Source organism: Pagrus major, chromosome 10, assembly GCF_040436345.1.
Source record: "Pagrus major chromosome 10, Pma_NU_1.0".
Lineage (NCBI taxonomy): Eukaryota > Metazoa > Chordata > Actinopteri > Spariformes > Sparidae > Pagrus > Pagrus major.
In genome coordinates, this window is record NC_133224.1 from 18,646,185 (window position 1) to 18,665,490 (window position 19,306).

At 39.5% G+C, this 19,306-nt stretch overlaps 1 protein-coding gene across 1 annotated transcript in view; it reads right to left on the reverse strand.

Moving 5' to 3' along the window:
• Window positions 1-1,658: 1,658 nt before the first annotated feature.
• The window catches only part of dock11 (dedicator of cytokinesis 11), a 68,349-nt gene continuing 50,701 nt past the window's right edge, over window positions 1,659-19,306 (reverse strand). The window contains exons 43-54 of the mRNA XM_073474975.1: window positions 19,064-19,177; window positions 17,065-17,280; window positions 14,757-14,814; window positions 13,820-13,926; window positions 12,991-13,113; window positions 11,638-11,751; window positions 10,498-10,644; window positions 9,799-10,009; window positions 8,169-8,359; window positions 7,795-7,895; window positions 7,453-7,591; window positions 1,659-3,212 (exon numbers count right to left, since the gene is read on the reverse strand). Of these exons, the coding sequence (XP_073331076.1) occupies window positions 3,123-3,212; window positions 7,453-7,591; window positions 7,795-7,895; window positions 8,169-8,359; window positions 9,799-10,009; window positions 10,498-10,644; window positions 11,638-11,751; window positions 12,991-13,113; window positions 13,820-13,926; window positions 14,757-14,814; window positions 17,065-17,280; window positions 19,064-19,177 (1,611 nt within the window). The 3' untranslated portion in view covers window positions 1,659-3,122. The remainder of the gene's footprint in view (window positions 3,213-7,452; window positions 7,592-7,794; window positions 7,896-8,168; window positions 8,360-9,798; window positions 10,010-10,497; window positions 10,645-11,637; window positions 11,752-12,990; window positions 13,114-13,819; window positions 13,927-14,756; window positions 14,815-17,064; window positions 17,281-19,063; window positions 19,178-19,306) is intronic.

Here is a 19,306-nt window from a genome sequence, read left to right on the forward strand (position 1 = left end):
TTCACTTACCTCACAAACCCTCTAACAGGATGTAGGAGTGTATGACTCAAAGTATTATTTAGTGTACATGTGGTATAAAGATGTTGTTCAGTGGGTAGGGTGTCTTTAAAGGGGGTTGGTCGTGAGGTTCGGTGGTCAAAAGCAGTGGCGGACTCAGGCTGTCTGAGGGGCACGAGTGCAAAAAATGAAAAGGGCACCAGCGAGCAGAAAGTTGTGATGGTGAAGCTAGAATTGAGGCACACAGGCACACAGAGGCCAACTCATTTTCTAGTACTTAGTGCACCCAATTGGGTTCCATTTTCCAAAAAGCATGTGGGATTTTTTTATTGGATTTAAGATTACTGCAGAAAATAAGATTTGTTCAGCAAGATTATCTTAATTGTGCACCATTTTTATTTTTGAAGCATGAATGAAATCATCAGATGTAAGAAGCTAATGTTAGGCTATAAACAAACTACACTGCAGTTGCATGACTTCAGTGTCACCACCACTAAGCCTCTTACATTATAGACAATCCACATAAACTGCTCAATCTCAAATGAAAAGTTTGAGTTCGAATAGTTTGCAATTTAAGTCCGCCTGTGAAGATGGACTAGTGAATAGATGAGTCATCGTGTTCGGTAATAAGGTAATTAAGTTTAATGTCCACAACAACCTCTGTCATCTCATTAATCTCTAATCTTATCTCTTATTAGCAACCACCTTTTAAAGACACATAAATGCTTAAGTAATACTTAATTAAGTATTTTATGTTGCAGAACAAACTGTGAAAATCTCTTAAGGTGTGAACCACAAACCTTATTTCAGACATCTAAGACGAAGAAACCAGAAGTGCAGAAGTGCTAACTAATTTCCAGGTTATGTAATCATTCCTGCAGAGCTCTAGAGGGCACTTCATTAAGTTATATCTACCGTAGTGTCATTCAACATGACAGTGCCACCTGTGCATAAAACTGGTTCATAAGGACTCGATTTTCCCTGCCTGGTGTTGAATAACTTGCGAGGCAGATGGATTTGCAAGATCATGTGATCTCGAGACTCTATATCACCAGGCTGCAAGCTATGTGCTGGTGGTTGTTCGGACCAATTAGTGTCCTCTGAGGGACTACTGGCAGCTGAACACAGCAGCCACAGGCGTGGGTTAGGTCTGAGGACATGCGAGAGAAGTGACTGGTCCTTTGAAAACAACGGCAGCTCCTCAAGAGGTTCGAGGTAAGCGTTGCTGCTGCTATAGCATCCGTTATATCAGAACTCTAGAGTGTATTTCATTGAATGAAGAGCAAAGGGCACTGACGGCTCTTACCAGTGGTAGAGATGTTTTTGACTCTTCTCTTGAGTGGCTTCAGCAAGAGTTTGATTTACTGACTCCGCTGGTGGCGTTCGCCTACTGTTGATCTGATTGAAGTTAGCATGTGATAGACAGTTAGTAAAATTACTTGGTAAGTATTTTTCTTTTATAGCCTTTGGTTTCAGATACCAGATGGTTCTGTGAAACAAACCATATGGTTTTGTGTCACAAACAATCAGGCACATCAGGTTACATTTAAGTTAGCCATGAAGTTGAGAATGAATTCATCAGCAGAGGAATGTTTTGTGAAAGCTCGAGAACAGCATCTAAATGGAGACTGTTTTTGTTTTGTAGTGTAAAGGTCAAGAAAGACTTTTCCGTCTCAATAGTTTATTCCAGGTTTTATTGGAAAAAGACTTTACAAAGTAAGTTTGACAAGCAGCCGCACTTCAGTATATAATGCAATAAAAACAAAAAAAATCTCTCTGCTAGGACAGATTTGGACTGAACGGGAGTCCAAAATGTTTCAAATATAAATACATACATACATACAGTACATACATGGATACAGAATTCACTTTACAGCATGACAACAAATTATGTACATTTGCTTAAATATTATTCATCTATCTGCTAATTACAGTGTAGCACTTGTGAAATACTGTGTATAACCAGCACATGATGAAGGTCTTATTACTTGAGATAAGGGAGTCTTTTCAGAAGGCTGAGCAGAAAGGCACTGGATCATAAACCAGATGAGAGGAACTCTTCACTCACTCACTCCACTGAAGTAAATATTATCACACTGCTGTGATCAGTGTGTCCTGTCTTCAAATCCTGTTTCTGGCTTCCAATGTATACAGGCCATAAAATGAGCCCACAGAGAATACTGTTTCAATGATTGTGTTACAGCTCTGATAGAATTTAACATTATATTTTTTCTGCTATGACATTGTTAATTACCTCTAATACAATCCTGAACATTAGTTATTACCAACAATAGTAACTGAGCTGCTTTTAAACTAAGCAAACTCTTCTTAAGAGCAGCTCTTTCACACAGTTTTAATACAACCCTGAGGTCTGTCTTTGATTTCTTTTAAGGTTTTTACATTTGTCATTGAACAAACAGGGTCGTAACTTTGGCCCAGTGCTCACTACAACCAGTTTACCTGGCTGGAATGCCCTTCTAGCCCTCAAACACGAACCCTTGGCATGAATGATTCAACCGCATGCTTTCAGTTTGGGTACGTATTAAAACAAAACCGGTTGAGTAAGGATATTGCTCACCTTGCAGGCTCAACATAAAAAAACACTGCTCTGGTACAAAGAAAAGTCTACTCAAGTATTAAAAACTCATTTTGGAGAAGTGTGGTGTGTCCTGCATAGATATGGAGGGCAACATTGCAGAGAGAGGGTGAAAAAAATACGTTTTAGTCCAGTATCTCCCTCTAAAGGAACAATATTCAAATCCTAAAGTTCATCGCAAAAGGCAGAAAAAAGTGCAATGCAACCTAGCATGATTCAGCAGAACACCGATACCTGGCATGCCGACATTAAGTTGGTTTCTGCTTCGATACATTCTCAGAAATACTGCTGCTGTGGTTTGAACATTATATCCAACTGCTGTGCTGCGTTCTTCCAGCCCGGTCATTTTCTGATGTTGAGGATAGCTGAATGGCATCTCCGCCTGGGGGTGTATTTTGCAAGCATTACCAGGCAGCCATGAACACGAAGAGCCGCCCCTGTTATCATCTAATTCAGGTCCTTGAGGGAAAAGTGAGAGGATATGCATGAGGGCGGGTGGCACGGCAGAGGGAGGCCAGCGGGACAGAGGTCAGCCCAGGTCGGTGGACGTACCACTGATGGCACGGAATACATGGTGGGAGGTTTGTAGCAGCGAGCGCATCATATCCTCCTGGTAGATCTGGGGTCGAAGCAAAACACACAGGACGAGTGTCAGTTCTCACATGAAGGCAGAGGTCACACACACTAACACACACACACACACACACACACACACACACACACACACCAAACTCAAGTCAGATAAATGTGATGTTTATGTGATGGAATACAATAAACCAAAAGTGTCACATCTTTCACAATTACATTGCAACAAAAGTAAATATGAACTACACATTCACATGGAGAGAGTCCATACATTATTCCTCATTGCTGTATGGAAAATCATGCAGTCCTTGCACCACACCTTGGTTTTCAAACACTTATCAGAATTGTTTTGATGTCTGTCTGTGTCCTGGTTTGCACAAACGCTTTGCATGTCCAACCACTGTGGCAGGCTGATTATCACACTATGTTAATCTTAAACTAATCGCTGAACAAATCTGAGATGTGAGAGGGAGGCAGCAGGTTTCCAACATGGCTAGTTGTGTTTACTAAATATTTATATTTATTCCAACCAAACAGCTCTAGCTGCAGCAGAAACGTATTACCAAACGTATCCATGCAGCAGAGCAAGAAATGTATGACTTGACACTGTGTTCAGAGCAGTAAATGGAAAGGTCTACAGGGTGAGACACATTTGTATATATTATTTTATTCAATTAATTTAGTTACGAGTTGATTAATGAATGTTATTGACGCTATGCACACTCTTCTAGACAGCAGTTTAAAAACATTCCCAACAATGGACAGGATGATCAAATGACATGTTATTATACTGTCCTCTGAGAACAGATCAGGTTACCAGCCAGACAAATACAGACAACACCCAATATGTTTGGTTATCGTGTTTATCTCGTATCTTTACCCTCAACGTTTTCAACAATGTTCTTACAAAGAGAAATCTGTATCTTATTTAAGGTAACAGTGCGTTTCATTTGGTCGCCTGAAGCAATAACTTCCCGGAAAACATCAGATGATACATCAGACAGTGGGCAGGGAAGTCAACCAATGTGACTAAACATAATGTGAATAGAATTTTAAAATATTACCTCATCTGTGAACATTTCTGCATCAGTCACATAAATAGATGTCTTTTGTTTTGTTTTGATTGACAGACCCCTAGTGGCTGACGCATTCACTTGTAATACAGATTTCAGTTGTTCCTCTATAGTTTTTATTTCTGTAGTTGGAAATAAAAGAGTCATCAGAATTAAAACCAATTTAAATTTACGGGGCTGATATAAAGAATGGCATTCGAGAAGCTTTCATATACAGTAAAGCTATTAAAAAGCCACATTTTTATATCAGGTTTTGTATTAATTAGTGGAATGAAAGTGAACACTGGTGGTCCTGGTTATATGTTAGGAAGTCATCCGATGAAGGCCACGAGCTGCAACGTTTTCATCTCACAATAAAGCTGTTTACACTGCAGGTGTTCTGGAGTTTTGATCTCTCCAGACTTTATGCCTCTCCATGCAGTGTGGAAGTAGGTCAGGTTGTGCCAGAGACGCCTACTCTGCTGTTCCTAAGTTATGAAGATGAACACCATCTAATTCACTTAAGTAGATCTGTGTACTTCATGAATCTAAATATGAGCATCATATAGGATATTTACTACAATTTTGACAGTCTACTACAAAATGTTTACATGCTTTAATGTGAGAACTGAATAAGGTTGAAACTCTTCATCTGCTAAATCTGTTGTGTTTGTTTCCAACCCAGTCACTGGACTCAGTGTTTATATGCAGCCCTACTGTATACATCAGCTGAGTATTTGATTTTATCAGGACTATTTTTGAACATACAGTTTGAGTCATCTTGTTTATTTATCAGCTGTCATTCTAGTGTCAACGTTGCCATTTCGATATCCTTGTTTTGCTACTGCAACCACAACTGCAGGACTGATGAGAGAAACCTGGATGACGTGTTCATTTGTCAGTACTCTTGGCAGTAAATCTACAACCAGGAAGTAGTTTTTATACCTGTCGTCAGGAAACCGCTGTGCAGGTAAATAGAATTTGATTATAGCATCGATGGTCTATCTCATTTGCATAGTTTTCGACACCATCTGTAGGGCCAGTGTTGTCCAAGATCTATAATGCAAATCCCTTTTCATGTCTCGGAGTGATCTGAAAAGTTTTGATTCAGTGAATGTCTGCAACACCTGCCAAAACCTGTGAATGCCTTATAAAAAAATTGAGTGCACTTTATTTGACATTACATTGCTGCATGTGCCTGATTCATTCTCTTTAATTCCCCCTGATTTATAATTAAGGCCTAATTACCTTTAAACCATGAAATGTCTCAAAGAAATGAACTTGCACAGAATGTGCACAGTCATAATGAATGTGTTTCAGAACCGGACAAAAACACAAACTGAGCTTGAACACACTTGATGATCACATTACCTGTTTTTCCTCAAAGCTAATGGCCAGCACGTTGGAGAGAAAAAGTGCACCAGTTAGTTTGATAAAGTAAGAGCAGCCAAAGTATTATCACATGTCAGCATGTACAATGACACACTGAAACTCAATCTGATAACATGACCCAACCTGTGGTAGCTATGCTGCAATATAGCCATGACACAATTTTACTGAGGCCAAGAGAACAAAGTACACAATAATGGTTTTCTAATCTATTTTTACACTCAACTCAACCTAAGGAGAATCAGATAGTTCCCCTGGCAAGGATTTTAAGAACAGGAACAGAGTGTATTTACCATCTTACTGTATGTGATTCTGGGAGTCATTCTTCCAGGAAATGTTTATGAGGAAATTCAGTTTACAATTATCCCTGGACATTAACGCAGTTTCCAATTGCAACACATCATGACTCACTTCAAATCTGACCATGACCAATGTTAAGAGTCACACCCGCAGAAAGAAGGATAAGGAAGTATGTTGATTTTTGAGCCAACCCTACATCACAGTGGCTGCTGAAAGTTATTGAGAACATTTGTAAACAAGGCCAAGGAGTTTATTAATGAAACGTAACCAGCGGGGTTCACAGAGTGATAATGTGCCAGTCGTGTTCTCGGCCATAAAAGTGAACCACTCAGGTTTTCTTCTTGTTGCCTTTTACAGCCTCAAGTCCCCTTTCTGATCATTTGCATTGTACCAGGCATAAAAGTAAACTACTGTGCATGAACTTTAACTTTGCTGCTGCTCGAGGTAATTATGGGTACAATAAAATAATAGACTCACATATAAAGAAGATGTGAAAAACAGAAAACCTGGCAACAATATTCTAATTTGATTGTTCTAACAATGTTTGTCATATGTATGATTCATTGTTTGACTTGGCTCAGTTTATGTGCGATTCCCCACGCGGCTCACAGTGGACAATAATCTCATTAACATATCTTTTACATAGAGCCAGGCCGACTATAATGCAAATACAGTAGTTGGTACTGTCACTATAGTAACTTCGGCTCAAAGATTTCACCCATATTATGAAAAGATATATTTATCACTTAACTTAATAATATCTACTATCTTCTCTGCCCAAAACCACAGCACTACAGAGGTTGATAGAGCTTTGTCTGTGGAGCCTACAGCACTGAAACAAGAAAAATAGCGATTTTGATGCTACCGTAATGTTGCCCCTAGCACGCAATTGAAAATGATTTTGACCCGAAAACGAAAGTACGGTAAATCTTAAAAGTGGCTTTTTCGTCGTAACTATGCTTTTACACGACAAGTTTGACTCAGGTTCCTTCACAAAAAAAGCCTAGGTTGCATTTTGGCAAGAGTCTCACTTTCACAATTGGCTGTTTTCAAGTGTCAAGCTGCCCACTGTGCTCAGATTACATTATAAAAAATATCTAATAGTTAGGGATCCTGCAGATTTTATTATTTTATTACAGCGTGAACTGACCCTTACTTTATGAACATGAGCCATTTGGTCTTGATTATTTTTGAAGACAATGAAATAATTTACAAAATATGAATTACCTGAATGTGGCATTGTGACATATGACATGTGGCAGATTTATCAGTCGTCTTACAGTGATCATTAGCCCCTTGGCCACAACATACTGTAGCACAACACTTTCCACTCACCCATCCTCACACCCAGCATGCCCTCTCTGTTTTTCTTGCAGACAAAATGGTGCCAATGGTTTTAAAGTGATAACGACAGGATTTGCTATTAGTGGTGGCAGAATTCACAGGAGGCCTGTGTTTCATTTCAGCAGCAGCTTGTCTGACCAATGGCACATCAAAGGCAAACTAAGCGTCTGTGTGAAAAAGTACATTTACCTGCTCGTGGATGATGTCAGACAGCTCCTTTACCATGTCTTTGAAGTTGGACTTGAGGCCCTCATGATACTCAAACTGGTCCTCTTTGATCAGACGTTCATTTATGTCCAGAGCAATACTGCATGCCTGGACAAAACGCCTGCAAGTATCAAAAATAAAATGACAAACTTCGTGACAACCTTCAATGACTGTTCATAAGATCACTTATTAACTGTTGGCAATAGTTAACAATACGTGTTAACAACAAATGAGGAAGTGGAACAACATTATGAGAAAAAATGTAAGACAAATAATTGAGAATAAACAAGCAGCTTAGTAAGATAGTCAAAGGTCATATGTTACCTGAAAATGTCTTTGAGGTCTTTTACTTTCTTGTTGCCAGACTGGTTGGATTTGCTGTCATCCAGGAATGCTCTGGCGTAGGCCATGGGACCTGCATTCACCTGCAGCAAAACATAAGCATTCTTATACTCAGTACGGACACAGACAGACAGATTCCAATCAGCAGGTATGCTTTGTACTTTCGCACGGCACACAACTGGTGATCCCAGTCCAGTTTTGCAAAGTAACCGTACATTTATAGACATGTTTCCTCTAAATACAAATTTGATGTCTAGTCAGATTTTACCTATAAAAATGCAATAAAAGCGAGTGATTCACCATGCAGCACGTGTTTACACCCTTTGGTGTGTCTTGAAGTGACTTCAAGCCTTTACCTGCACAGAGACGCAGCCCTGCAGTTTGAGCTGCAGTTGGATCATGTCCACCTCCTGGCTGGAGCAGAGCTTGGTCAGCTCGACCGTTCGCGCCTTCATCTCATCTATGGCCACGTCCACCGGCTTAAGCTCCACCTGCTTCTCCCCCACCACCTCTATGCGCTTCTTCACGTACGGGAAAGTGTTGGCAGCTGGGGACAAGAGAGCAGCCTGAGACATGCGTGCAAATATAACAAACTAAAGTAAACACAAGTGAATTGTGCTTCTTTACAGGGTCATCTTCAGGGTGATCCCTCGGTTGGTTGCTTGTCATGAGCAAGCAATCGAATGTGATGACAGGCACACTATAAAAGCTTTCGCAGCCTCTGTGGCAACCTAATGTTTGCTTTGATGGCACTGCAAACGAGCAGCACCATAAACAACAAAAGTATCTTTGTTTTCTTTAGTGTGTAATTGAGATGCTAAGTATTATCTCTCTTGATGAAAACTCTATGGCCACAATGACAACAACATGTATGCAGTTAATAAGGAAGAATAATATTACTCAGCTGGTCGATGACACTTTAATGTTTGCTGTCACTTCCCAGCACTGCACATATATACAGAACAATAGATGCAACAAACAATGCATTAAAGGGACACTTCACCCCAAAAATCCAGAATACATATTTTTCCTCTTACCTGTGCTATTTATTCATCTAAATTGTTTTGGTGTGATTCGCAGAGTTTTGGCGATATCGGCCATGGTGATGTTTGCCTTCTCTAGAATATAATGACACTAGATGGCACTCAGCTTGTGGTGCTCATATACATTTGAAAAACTCAGTAATGTCACTTTATAGAAATCATGACCTGGTTACTCAAGATAATCCATGGACCTTCTGAGGAGTTTCAATAGGGGACTATTTTCTCTCCATATCACCGCGAAGAAAGAAGCTTATTTAGCATGGTTAGCTTGCCTCTCATCATGGATGAGAGGCAAGCTAACCATGCTAAATAAGCTAGCCAACATTACAGCTTATTTTTTCCTACCATTTCCTGCCATTGTTTACAACATGAGCCTCTCGTCCATGTTTAATTGCATGCTTCCTTTCTGCATGACGACATGGTTGCCGGGAGAGTAGTTCCTGAATCTAACTGCTCACAACAAAGTCTGTGGATAACCTTGAGTAACATGGTCATGATTTCTGGAAGGAGTCATTGCTGTTGAGTTTTCCCAATTAATGTTTTTGACACTTGTACCATCAAGTTAAATTACACTGAAGAGAAGGTAGACATCTCTACAGCTGATATCTCCTCAACTCTGCAACTCAGACAAAAACAATCTAGATGGTTAAATAGCACTACAGGTAAGAGGAAAAATATGTAGTGTTTTTTTTTGGTTGACTGTCCCTTTAATTGTGACTTCAAATAGATGAGATGAACAGCTGAGGTTTTCTTTGATGACTCTGTGAGGTATGTCATCATGATAATAAAGAACAATGCATTATGTGGTGGAGCTAGTGTGATAGTTTAGTCATCACATGCTAACTTCTAAACGTTTACCCTACCAGTTTGACGAATCTGTCAGTCTCCTGTCACAATTAAATGCAAATGTCAGAGTCTTTGTGAACCAGTGTGTTTCACATACTTGTGAGCACAATCCTCCTCTTGCACTGCTCCTCCACCCCACCATGTTTTTTGCCCGACAGCGTGTAAGGTGTCTCGAATACAAAGCGGTTGATGTTGTGGCACTTCTCAAAGTCTGTCTTCTTCTCTGGCGCCTCCTTCTCCTCGAAGTACGGCTTGACAAACGTCACCTGGACGTAGGCAAACTTTGGGTCCAGCTCTTTGGGGTTTACCTGTGGGAAAGCGATGGCCTTTAATAAATATATAGCAGCACTACATGTGTGAGAGTCGGGCAGTAAGTAAGGTTTAAATCACATGAAAGTGAACTGCTGAAGATTAATGAAAACGTCCAAAAGAAACTTTAACTTTCCTGAGATCACCATGGTAATAAATCACTCCCTTTCTTTCAACACATGCTGCCTCACTGACCTCCACTGACTCTTCAACAGACCACAACGTTTAGGTAAAACAATCAAGCATTCAAAGAAATCAATTCGCAATCTGTCAACTGAGACTTCACAATGACTCCGCTGAGAACAAACCCCATTATATTGGACAAAGATATTTTCTAAGTAAACACAACAGTGGGGTGGCAATGCCAAATGGCTTACTTGCATTTCTGACTGCATTTCAACAAAAATAACAAGGTCAGTGGACACACATCAAGACTATTTATTCCAAACACCTCCCACCTTTTCCTTCCTCTATTTATGTACCGCACCTTGTTTGAGTCCTGGATTATCTTGACGTTTTCCGGCCCAAACTTTTCCCCATAGAGTGTCAGCAGCCGCTGAGAGATTTCGGACAGCCCTGTGAGTTTGGGCTCTTTATAAATGTACTCCTTCCCGTCCTCTTCCTCAAAGAAGCCCTGTGCAAAATACATGTTCACTCAGTTATACAAAATAATGAGAGACGGTCCATCTAAAGTGTGCCGGAAAAAGTTTGCATTAAAAGAACCCATTTAGTTCAGTAATTCATTTTAAAGGTTAGTTTTTCTTTTGTGTTTTCAATACAAAATGTGCCAATATCATTATAAAGATGGATGGATTAGACTTATTCTGCCTTTTTTAAGATACTACGAATGCAAATACAGCTAGCTTGAGCTGTTTTTTACCCTAAGGAATATCTCTGCACTGCACAAGTAAGATTATCATCAATACAAGTTCACTCCATTCTCCTCACTTCTAAATATCTATTCTACTTTACCATATTTAACGCCGTCTGGCAAAGGTGGAAGATATTTTTACCTCCTGAAATGCAGTTTTTTAGTTGTGATGTACGGTAAGATTCAAGATTCAAGAACTATGCCAGTTTATGATGTTTCAGGATGCTTTTTATTGCTCACGTGTTATCAGGGTGATGATGTGAAACCGCACAATAATGATACAATCAAATAAACAACCTGACAACCTGAGATGAAGAGTGATTTATAACAACACCCATTTGACGCACATTCCGTTTCACCCAACACTATTGTATGCAAATACATTTCAAAGGGCCCTCCCTGTCTGTGCACACCACACCTGCACTGTCATTGTAACAGCAGCTTAAAGCTGCTACAAGAATTTTTTTTGTTGATTTTGGTGATCCTTTTGACAAAAGATAACAAAGGTGAAAGTAAACTACAGAGCAGCTACTTTCCTCAGGCTGTGAGACTCCACATTTCATCCTCAGCGCTCTGCCATAAAAAACAGTTTTAATTTATGACTTACTGTACAGAAACAGCCAGTCTTCTTGCTGATGGTCTCGTTTGCTTACGCAGGTCATACAGAGGCACCGTAAACTGAGACTGTTTCATGACAAAGTCCTTTAAAGTTCCTTGTAGTACGCTTAAATAAATAAGACCCCTTGTTGATCTCACCTGTCCATAAAAGGCCACCCTAAAGTACGTCCCGAGCAGCCTGCGGCCTGATTGTATCACCTCCATGATCTTATTGTAGGCTCTGTGCAGAGTGTCGTACAGCCGGCTTAGTTTCTGGAAAAATGAGACAAATCTGCATCAGATTGTTCGTGTTATTGGAGGAACTTGGCAGAGTGTGCAAAAACAAGCAAAAACATTTCAGTTATGTAATGTCCGACAAATTGTGTTTGAACATGTTGTATGTCAATTATTTGATACTTTGACTAGAGATTTGTCACTTAAGGCATAATGCTGTGATGCCCATTTGTAATCCTTATACATTGGTCCTTTTTTCATGACCACATAGTACACCACTAGCAAGGAGTAAAGCTCTGTGTCAATAAATATGCTCAATGCTCACAGGGAGCGCTGGCAGCCACCTCAGTTTCACATAAGACAATTACATGCCTTTTTTCATTTGGTTAAGGTAGTAAACTGTGTGTAAAGGCGTGAGCATGCAAACAGGTGGTAAGGAGGAGTTTGGCTTGAGGTTGTCACACAGAGCAGTTTGTGTTTTCCAAGAATCTTTTTACAATCGGCAGGAGAAGGCTCAGAATAAAGCACTGTCTCATGACACCAGGAAAGGGAAGGAGTTTTGTATGTTTTCTGCGTGGGTTTCCTGCCACAGTGTGCAAACGCTTAATTGCCTGTAGATATGAATGAGACTATGTTAGCGTGTCTATAACCACGCTCAAGGCACCAGTGGACTGATGCTACCACCTACCCCACCTTGGTGTTGCTGGTAAGAGCAAGAGGGAAGAGCTATTAAAAGCATGTAAGAAAGCCCAAGCTGCATTCCAAAAAGGTGAGAAAGTCATACTTAAAAATATTGAACGGTTGAACTGGTATCATGTTTTTACAAGGTGCTTTTATGTGCCTTAAGCAGTCCCATAGTTTCAGACATGGATCAATGTTGATTTGCATTAAGTAAAAAAAAATACAGTAAGAGAGCATTTCTGTTCTTGCACAAAATCCCCCAAAATAAAGCATTTTCAATGACCCATGTCTAAAAGTCAAAAAACTTCCATGACCTATGTGAACCCTGCAATCCAGTAGCTTGAAATGCTGGCTAACGCTTTTAAACAGGTCTAAGAAGCCAGTGAGTTTAATGTTGAGTGGAAAATTAATCGCATTTACTTTGCAAAAACGTATGTACTTCTAGAAAAATATTCCTACATTCCTTACAATGGTGTGATGACTCAAACTTCATAAGCACAAGGACATGGATGAATCATTTCTCAAGAGAAGGCAACACACAGTGGCTGCATCTTTATGGAAGATATGTATCTGAGTGTGGAGATGTTGCTACAGTACCTCATACTCGTGACGCTTCTCATAAATGGGGATGATGAGTTTGGCAATGTGCGTGATGAGCTCATAGCGTTCGGCTTTCCACAGTGCTTCCACACACACCACGAGGTGTTCGACCAAGACTTCCTAAAAGGGGGAGAAAAGGAATAACAGAGGGATTTTAGCAGGTTTTCACATTTACAATATGAGAGTGTCATCAGATCAATCAATTTAGATTTTTTTATATCAACATCAACAGGGTATCATTTTGATCTTTGACATCAGACTACTTGTAAAACATCTAGGTGGGAGCCATTTTTATTTTTTTAGCTATTATTTTCCCTCCAAGTCCATTATTCCATATAAATATCAGCCACCATCATAGCCAAGATCCACCAATACTGTTAGTAGAATGTCATATCTACACGGATTAATCGGCCAAACCAATTCATCGGTTGACCTCTAAGTTACAGTACCTCTACCAAAACTATACTATTTTTGATACCTTACTTTGACAAATAAACACAAAAGAAGTCCAAGTTCTGCACATAAACTTTGCTTGATTAAATCATCTGAAATGGGGTAAATTACTGCAAAAACAAAACTATGAATCTGACAAGACATCTGGCCAGCTTTCAGCACCTGACAGTTTTTGCTACTCAGTGCTGCAGACACATTTTGATCACAACCAAAAAAAAAAGGTATTGAGTATTGACTGCAGCCCCAGTCAGGAAAAAAAATATAGAATTTATGAAAATCAAGTCAGTTGTTGTTTGCGAGGTTGAATTATGGTGACTGTATTGACTGACTATTCTCTTGGGCAAGAAATCAAACCCTGTGCCGACGGCCGCACCTCGGTGTAATAGACATCTTGCATTCCTGTGTCTTCCCTCATGGCAGCTTCTTCTTCAACATTCAAGGTAATCTTCTTAAATGCTGCAAGGCCGCTCGGGAACAACTCTGGGGAATGAACAGCAAAGTCAGGGTAAAAAAAACTCTGCTTCGCAGCATAACATTTTGTTACAGGTGCAGCCTCTCAGCAACTGACTCTAAGAACAATGAAAATCTATGAACTGACTCATTTTTTGCGGAACTGTTCTGTGCATTTGTCACAGTGAAAGATTAAATATTACACGATGCTTGGAAGCCTTTGTGTATCTAATCAAATGATAAGTACTGCTGTCGAGGCAACCGGGAAACACATTTTTAAGAGAAAAGCATGCGCTGCCAGCCAACTGTTAATCACTACAATTTTCCGTTGGCATTCCGAAAAGACAAACACCAGCTCACATTTGTTTGGAGGATTATTTGACGGCAGGTTTTGCATCAGATAAAAAGGACCATGAACAAACAACCAAAACACCAAAGTGAGCCTTTGTTATTACCAGACATCGCTGCGCCGGTCTAATTGTCTCAGTCTGTGGAGTTTTTGCACGCTATATCCAACAACAGTTGGTGAACATACTGGTATGTCTTTAATCACCAGTGCATATTAATCATCCTGTCTGCAGGTGAGGTTAGGTGCGTTGTTTGTTTGTGTATACTGTCCATAGCCACATCCTTATAGTGTTGGTTAAGAATGAAATTAAACTCTGCTATTTTAGTGGAAGTTTGACTTACGCAAATATTTTTCTTACCTCCAACCTTGGCTAACTATTATTTTTCTTGATGAGCCAACCACAAAGCGCTTGGTGTTTATTTAGTATTACAGTACATGTGTAAGCCACAAATGGATGAAATAACATTGCGGATGTGTGTGTGTGTGTGTGTAGATGGGCGGAGGGCCTTACTTTTCCTGTGCAGGTATTCTGCAACCAGCGCAGCTACATGAACGTAACACATGGCCGCCTGTGGAGAGCACAACAAGCAGCAGCAGATTAATTGAACATTTCTACAGCTGAAGCACCAAAGGTGAAAACATGCAGCTTTACATAAATGTGAAAATGGAAACCTCATCATGGAGTCAGTGAGACAAAGGTGAAATGGTAGGGACTGCAACAATAGAGACTACTGTAAATTTACCACATGATGGTTCACACCTACAAACCAAACTGGCAACGCATCACTAGTGAAACAACAGTAGGCATGAAGCAGGAAAAAAAGTTTGTTTGTATTCCTACAGTTATTCCCTTATCTATTTTTGATCGGCATATTTAACTGTCTTTACTTGCAATGACAGATAGTACGATGGTTCTGCTTTTCTGTTTGGATAGATGTTTTATGAGTCTCTTTTAATATACAGGGAAGGAAAAAAAATGTATTCTTTATTTTCTTTAGTTTTTTTCTTTTTTCTTTTGTTGTGTAAAGAATTGCGTAACATAAATAAAAGATAATGCAAACTAAGATAAAAACCAAACTGGAGTGAAAATAATAACAGAATAGGAAAACATTTTTTTTTTTAAATCAAACAAAATTAAATAAAACAAAAATTAAACAAAGCATAAATTTAAAAATGAAACACAAATAGGGCTGCACAATTATACAATGTGAAATTATAATTGCACAATGGTTCATTGCAATATCAAAATCAAAATGACCATTTTCTTACTAATTGTAAATAATATCGCAATCACAGCCGTCAAAATAATTGCAAATTTAGAAATAGAAATTGAAATCAAATAAAAACTAAATAAAACTAATAAATAAAAGCAACATAAAAATAAGACTGAATCAAAAACAACATTAAACACACACACAAAAAAATTACATGTCAAAATCAGTCAAGGTCCTGGGATAGATTGGTTAGGTTTGCTGCATTTTAATCTTGGTTTCCTGTTTGTGAAAAGGCCTCTCAGCCTTGCTTTTAACAAATCTTGTTATATAAATAAATGCACTTGAACTGTAGTTAACAGTAAGACAACAGAACCATCATTCTGCATCGGTCCTGACATTTGACCTTCTTCTGGCGAGGAGCAAGAGAATCTGCCTTAACCAAAACACACAAAAATCACATTACTATTATATAACTTTAAAGGGGTTGTAATAGCAGAGTAGTGCTAGCCAACATTTATCTTAACCAAACAGTATGACTGGACAAAATGTTAATACTATAATTATATAAACTTTGACTGTTACTGTAACTCTATATCAGATTCCACTGTTTACACTGAACCAGGTAGGAACAGCCAACGTTTATTTCTTAGTAACCAGTAATAAAATGACAAACCTTGACCTGACTTCTCTGTTTAATGTTTGATATTGTCAAAACATTGTAAACATTGTATTAACACAGGGCGCCAAAGTAGCTCAGTTGGTAGAGTGTGCACCCCATGTACAGAGGCTGTCTCTTCACTGCAGCGGCCCAGGGCTCGAGTCCGACCTGTGGCCCCCTGCTGCATGTCATCCCCCCTCTCTCTTATCCTGCTTCCACACAGCTGTGGCTCAGGGGTAGAGGCAAGATACTGAACCCCAAACTGCTCCTGATGTGCTGGTCGGCACCCTGCATGGCAGCCACCGCCATCAGTGTATGTATGTATGAATTACTGTAAGTCGCTTTGGACAAAAGCGTCTGCTAAATGCCCTAAATGTAAATGTAATGCTTCCTGTCATATCTCAAGCTGTCCTATCAAATAAAGCCATTAAGAACAGTTAAAAAACAACAACTAAAACGACCCTGAAAATAACTCTCCAAGTGTGTTACTCAGCCTGTGGCCTACGTCCCAGCAGTACAACTATGTAAAAGTTGTAAGTGAATATATTTCGATGTGTTCAGTTCATTAAAGCATCAGCCTCTTTGCTGCATTTTGTACTGAACTGGACCAGGAGCGATAGAGAGTAATGCTTTGTTGAAACCTTGTGGGTTGTGAGAGACAAAAGGACTGACTGCTTATGAACGTAAGTCAGACACTGTGCAAGGTGTTTGCTCGTGGCGTTGTCACTCAGCATTGTAGTGTGCTTTGTGCCTGGAGATATTATTGCTGTAAGTGACGAGATAAGATTGTGTGCAAAGTTATCAAAACACAGTCAAGAGACTAAACGGACATGAATACCAGGACTTGCCTGCCCAGTTGGTTCACATTATGTAAAGAATAAACAAAACAAAAAACTATAAAAGAGACAGATGACACAAAATCAAACAAAGAGTCTTCCTGTTGATACCTCAGAGAGATCTCCATTTTTGAGGTGTGCTCGGGCCATGCTGTCCAGCCAGGTCCGTCTTAGTTCAGGGGTGCTGGCGTAGGATCGGGCCAGACTGTACTGGAGGTCCAGCAGCATCTCCGGGTCTTTCTCATGCTCCCTCATCTGGGCCGTGGCCATTAGAACTGTGCGGATCCGTTTGGTCAGACCCTTCACTTCAGAGGGGAATGCTGTGGACTGCATCATGCAGAGATAAGCGAACACACACAGACTTGTGAAAACATGATCACATCCATTAGAAAAATAAAAACAGAACACTTTCCTTTAAATGTGGCTTAACTGATCCAGGCTTACATGTTGTTTTAAGTCTTACTGGTCCTGTGAGTTCTCATCCAGCTTTTTTGAATTCCTTAAGCGCAGTTTGATTTGCTATTCTTAGATCAAGTAATCTTCAATACAGTGAAATAAGGACAACAGGAAGAGAGAGTCCAAACCATAATCTGCGCTCTTATCATTGGTCGAGACTGAGTGATTGCACTGATTGCAGAGGTGGGTGTGCAGGAAAGCCTCCCAGCATGCAAAGGGGCAAAAGACCCCCGAGTGCAAGTCTCACTTTGTGTATTGTTAGCGGTGTGACTGTGTTTTATATTGTGATTCTCAATGTTTCCACACTAACATTACTGTTAAACAACTTGATAGCATGATTAATGTGGTGTGGGGTGTTAGATTGGTGAGGTTCTCTTCTAGCGCACCACAAAGTCTGTTGTCCTTATTTCACTGTATTGAAGATACAGAATCTTCATAAACATATTCTGACTATGAAATTAAATTTCATGTGTTAAAACGACATATACCCATCTAATTGCAGTAAATACCAGATGTTTTAGCTAAGTTGTCTTGTCACAGTGTGAAAAAGTTTTGCTCAAAGCATCCCAAGCTAAATTTGGACTGCTTCAAGTGTATATTTTATTTTGTACATATTTTATCATGTATAATAAAGATGTAACTCTTTGTTATGCAGATTAAATGGTGGTAATATTACCAACAAATTGTTATAGTCTCTCAAAATATATCTATATATCATGCTTTTTTCATAATTTCTCTCAGAACAGGGGACATTTGCATTTGTAAATTGTCAGCATTCTTATCTTGATAACTTGGTTTGTCAACCATTGTCCTTTCAAAAGGTCGAGTGTCTAGGATTTCAGGGGAATCTACTGGTGAGGTTGCACATTGCAACCAACTGAGCACCTCTCATCTCACTCTCTCATTTGGTGGCCGCTAAAAAAGAAGGAGCGTTTTACATCTACAGAGTGAGCACTCTGTAGATGTAAAACGCTCCTTCTAAGGTTGCGAAAACACAATGATTCTTAGTTTCAGGTGATTAAACACTAATGAAAATGTAATTACAAATAATGTATTCCATTTCTGCGAATAGATCCCCCTAAATCTTACAAAGTGGATCTTTAATTAAAACTGTTTATCTTCCAATTAGCTAAGACATTTGATATAGCTGATAGATGCCTTTTGATGCTCCATCATACTTTCCACAGTAATACGCATGAACATGTATAAAAATCAAAATCAGTCAAACACAAAAATAGTAAAACCACTGAACCTCTAAAGTAAAGTGTACAAGAATCTATCAGTCGTCATCTTCACCTCACACATATTTACAGTCTAAACAAACCACATCAGTTGTATTTCAATACTGCTTATTCAATCTCACAATGGGGAGCATTTTAGACAGGGATCCGGTGGCTGAAGAGAAATAAAAAACAGACACAAAGGTTTGGATCACATGTAGGCTCCCTGTCATTTTTGGGTTGAATCCTCTCTTGGCTTGGATAGCGCACCGCAGGCTAATATAGAAAGATTATTATTATTCAGAATGCATCATTTAAGATCACATCATTTATTTTCTTGTTTTTTATCCTTTCTCGGTTCAATTATACTGGATTCAGAGCTGTGGTTAGACTTTCTGTTTTTCCTACACTAGCTTTGTTGACTTCTACCATACCTTCATGGCCTTGTCACTGTTTGCAAAGTTGTTGATGATGGAAAGAGACTCCTGGAAACGTGAACTGCCAGTCAGCGCCACGTCGGATATCAGCTGGCTTACAGCGATGATGATCTGGACAGGAAAGGGAGCAAAATGAGGACAAAGTGAGCTGATGGATAGCAAAAAGAAGAAGGAGAAAAGGGAGAAATGGAGTGGGTAAGAAAGAAGAATAAAGATGAAAGCAAAAGGAGGAAAAACACA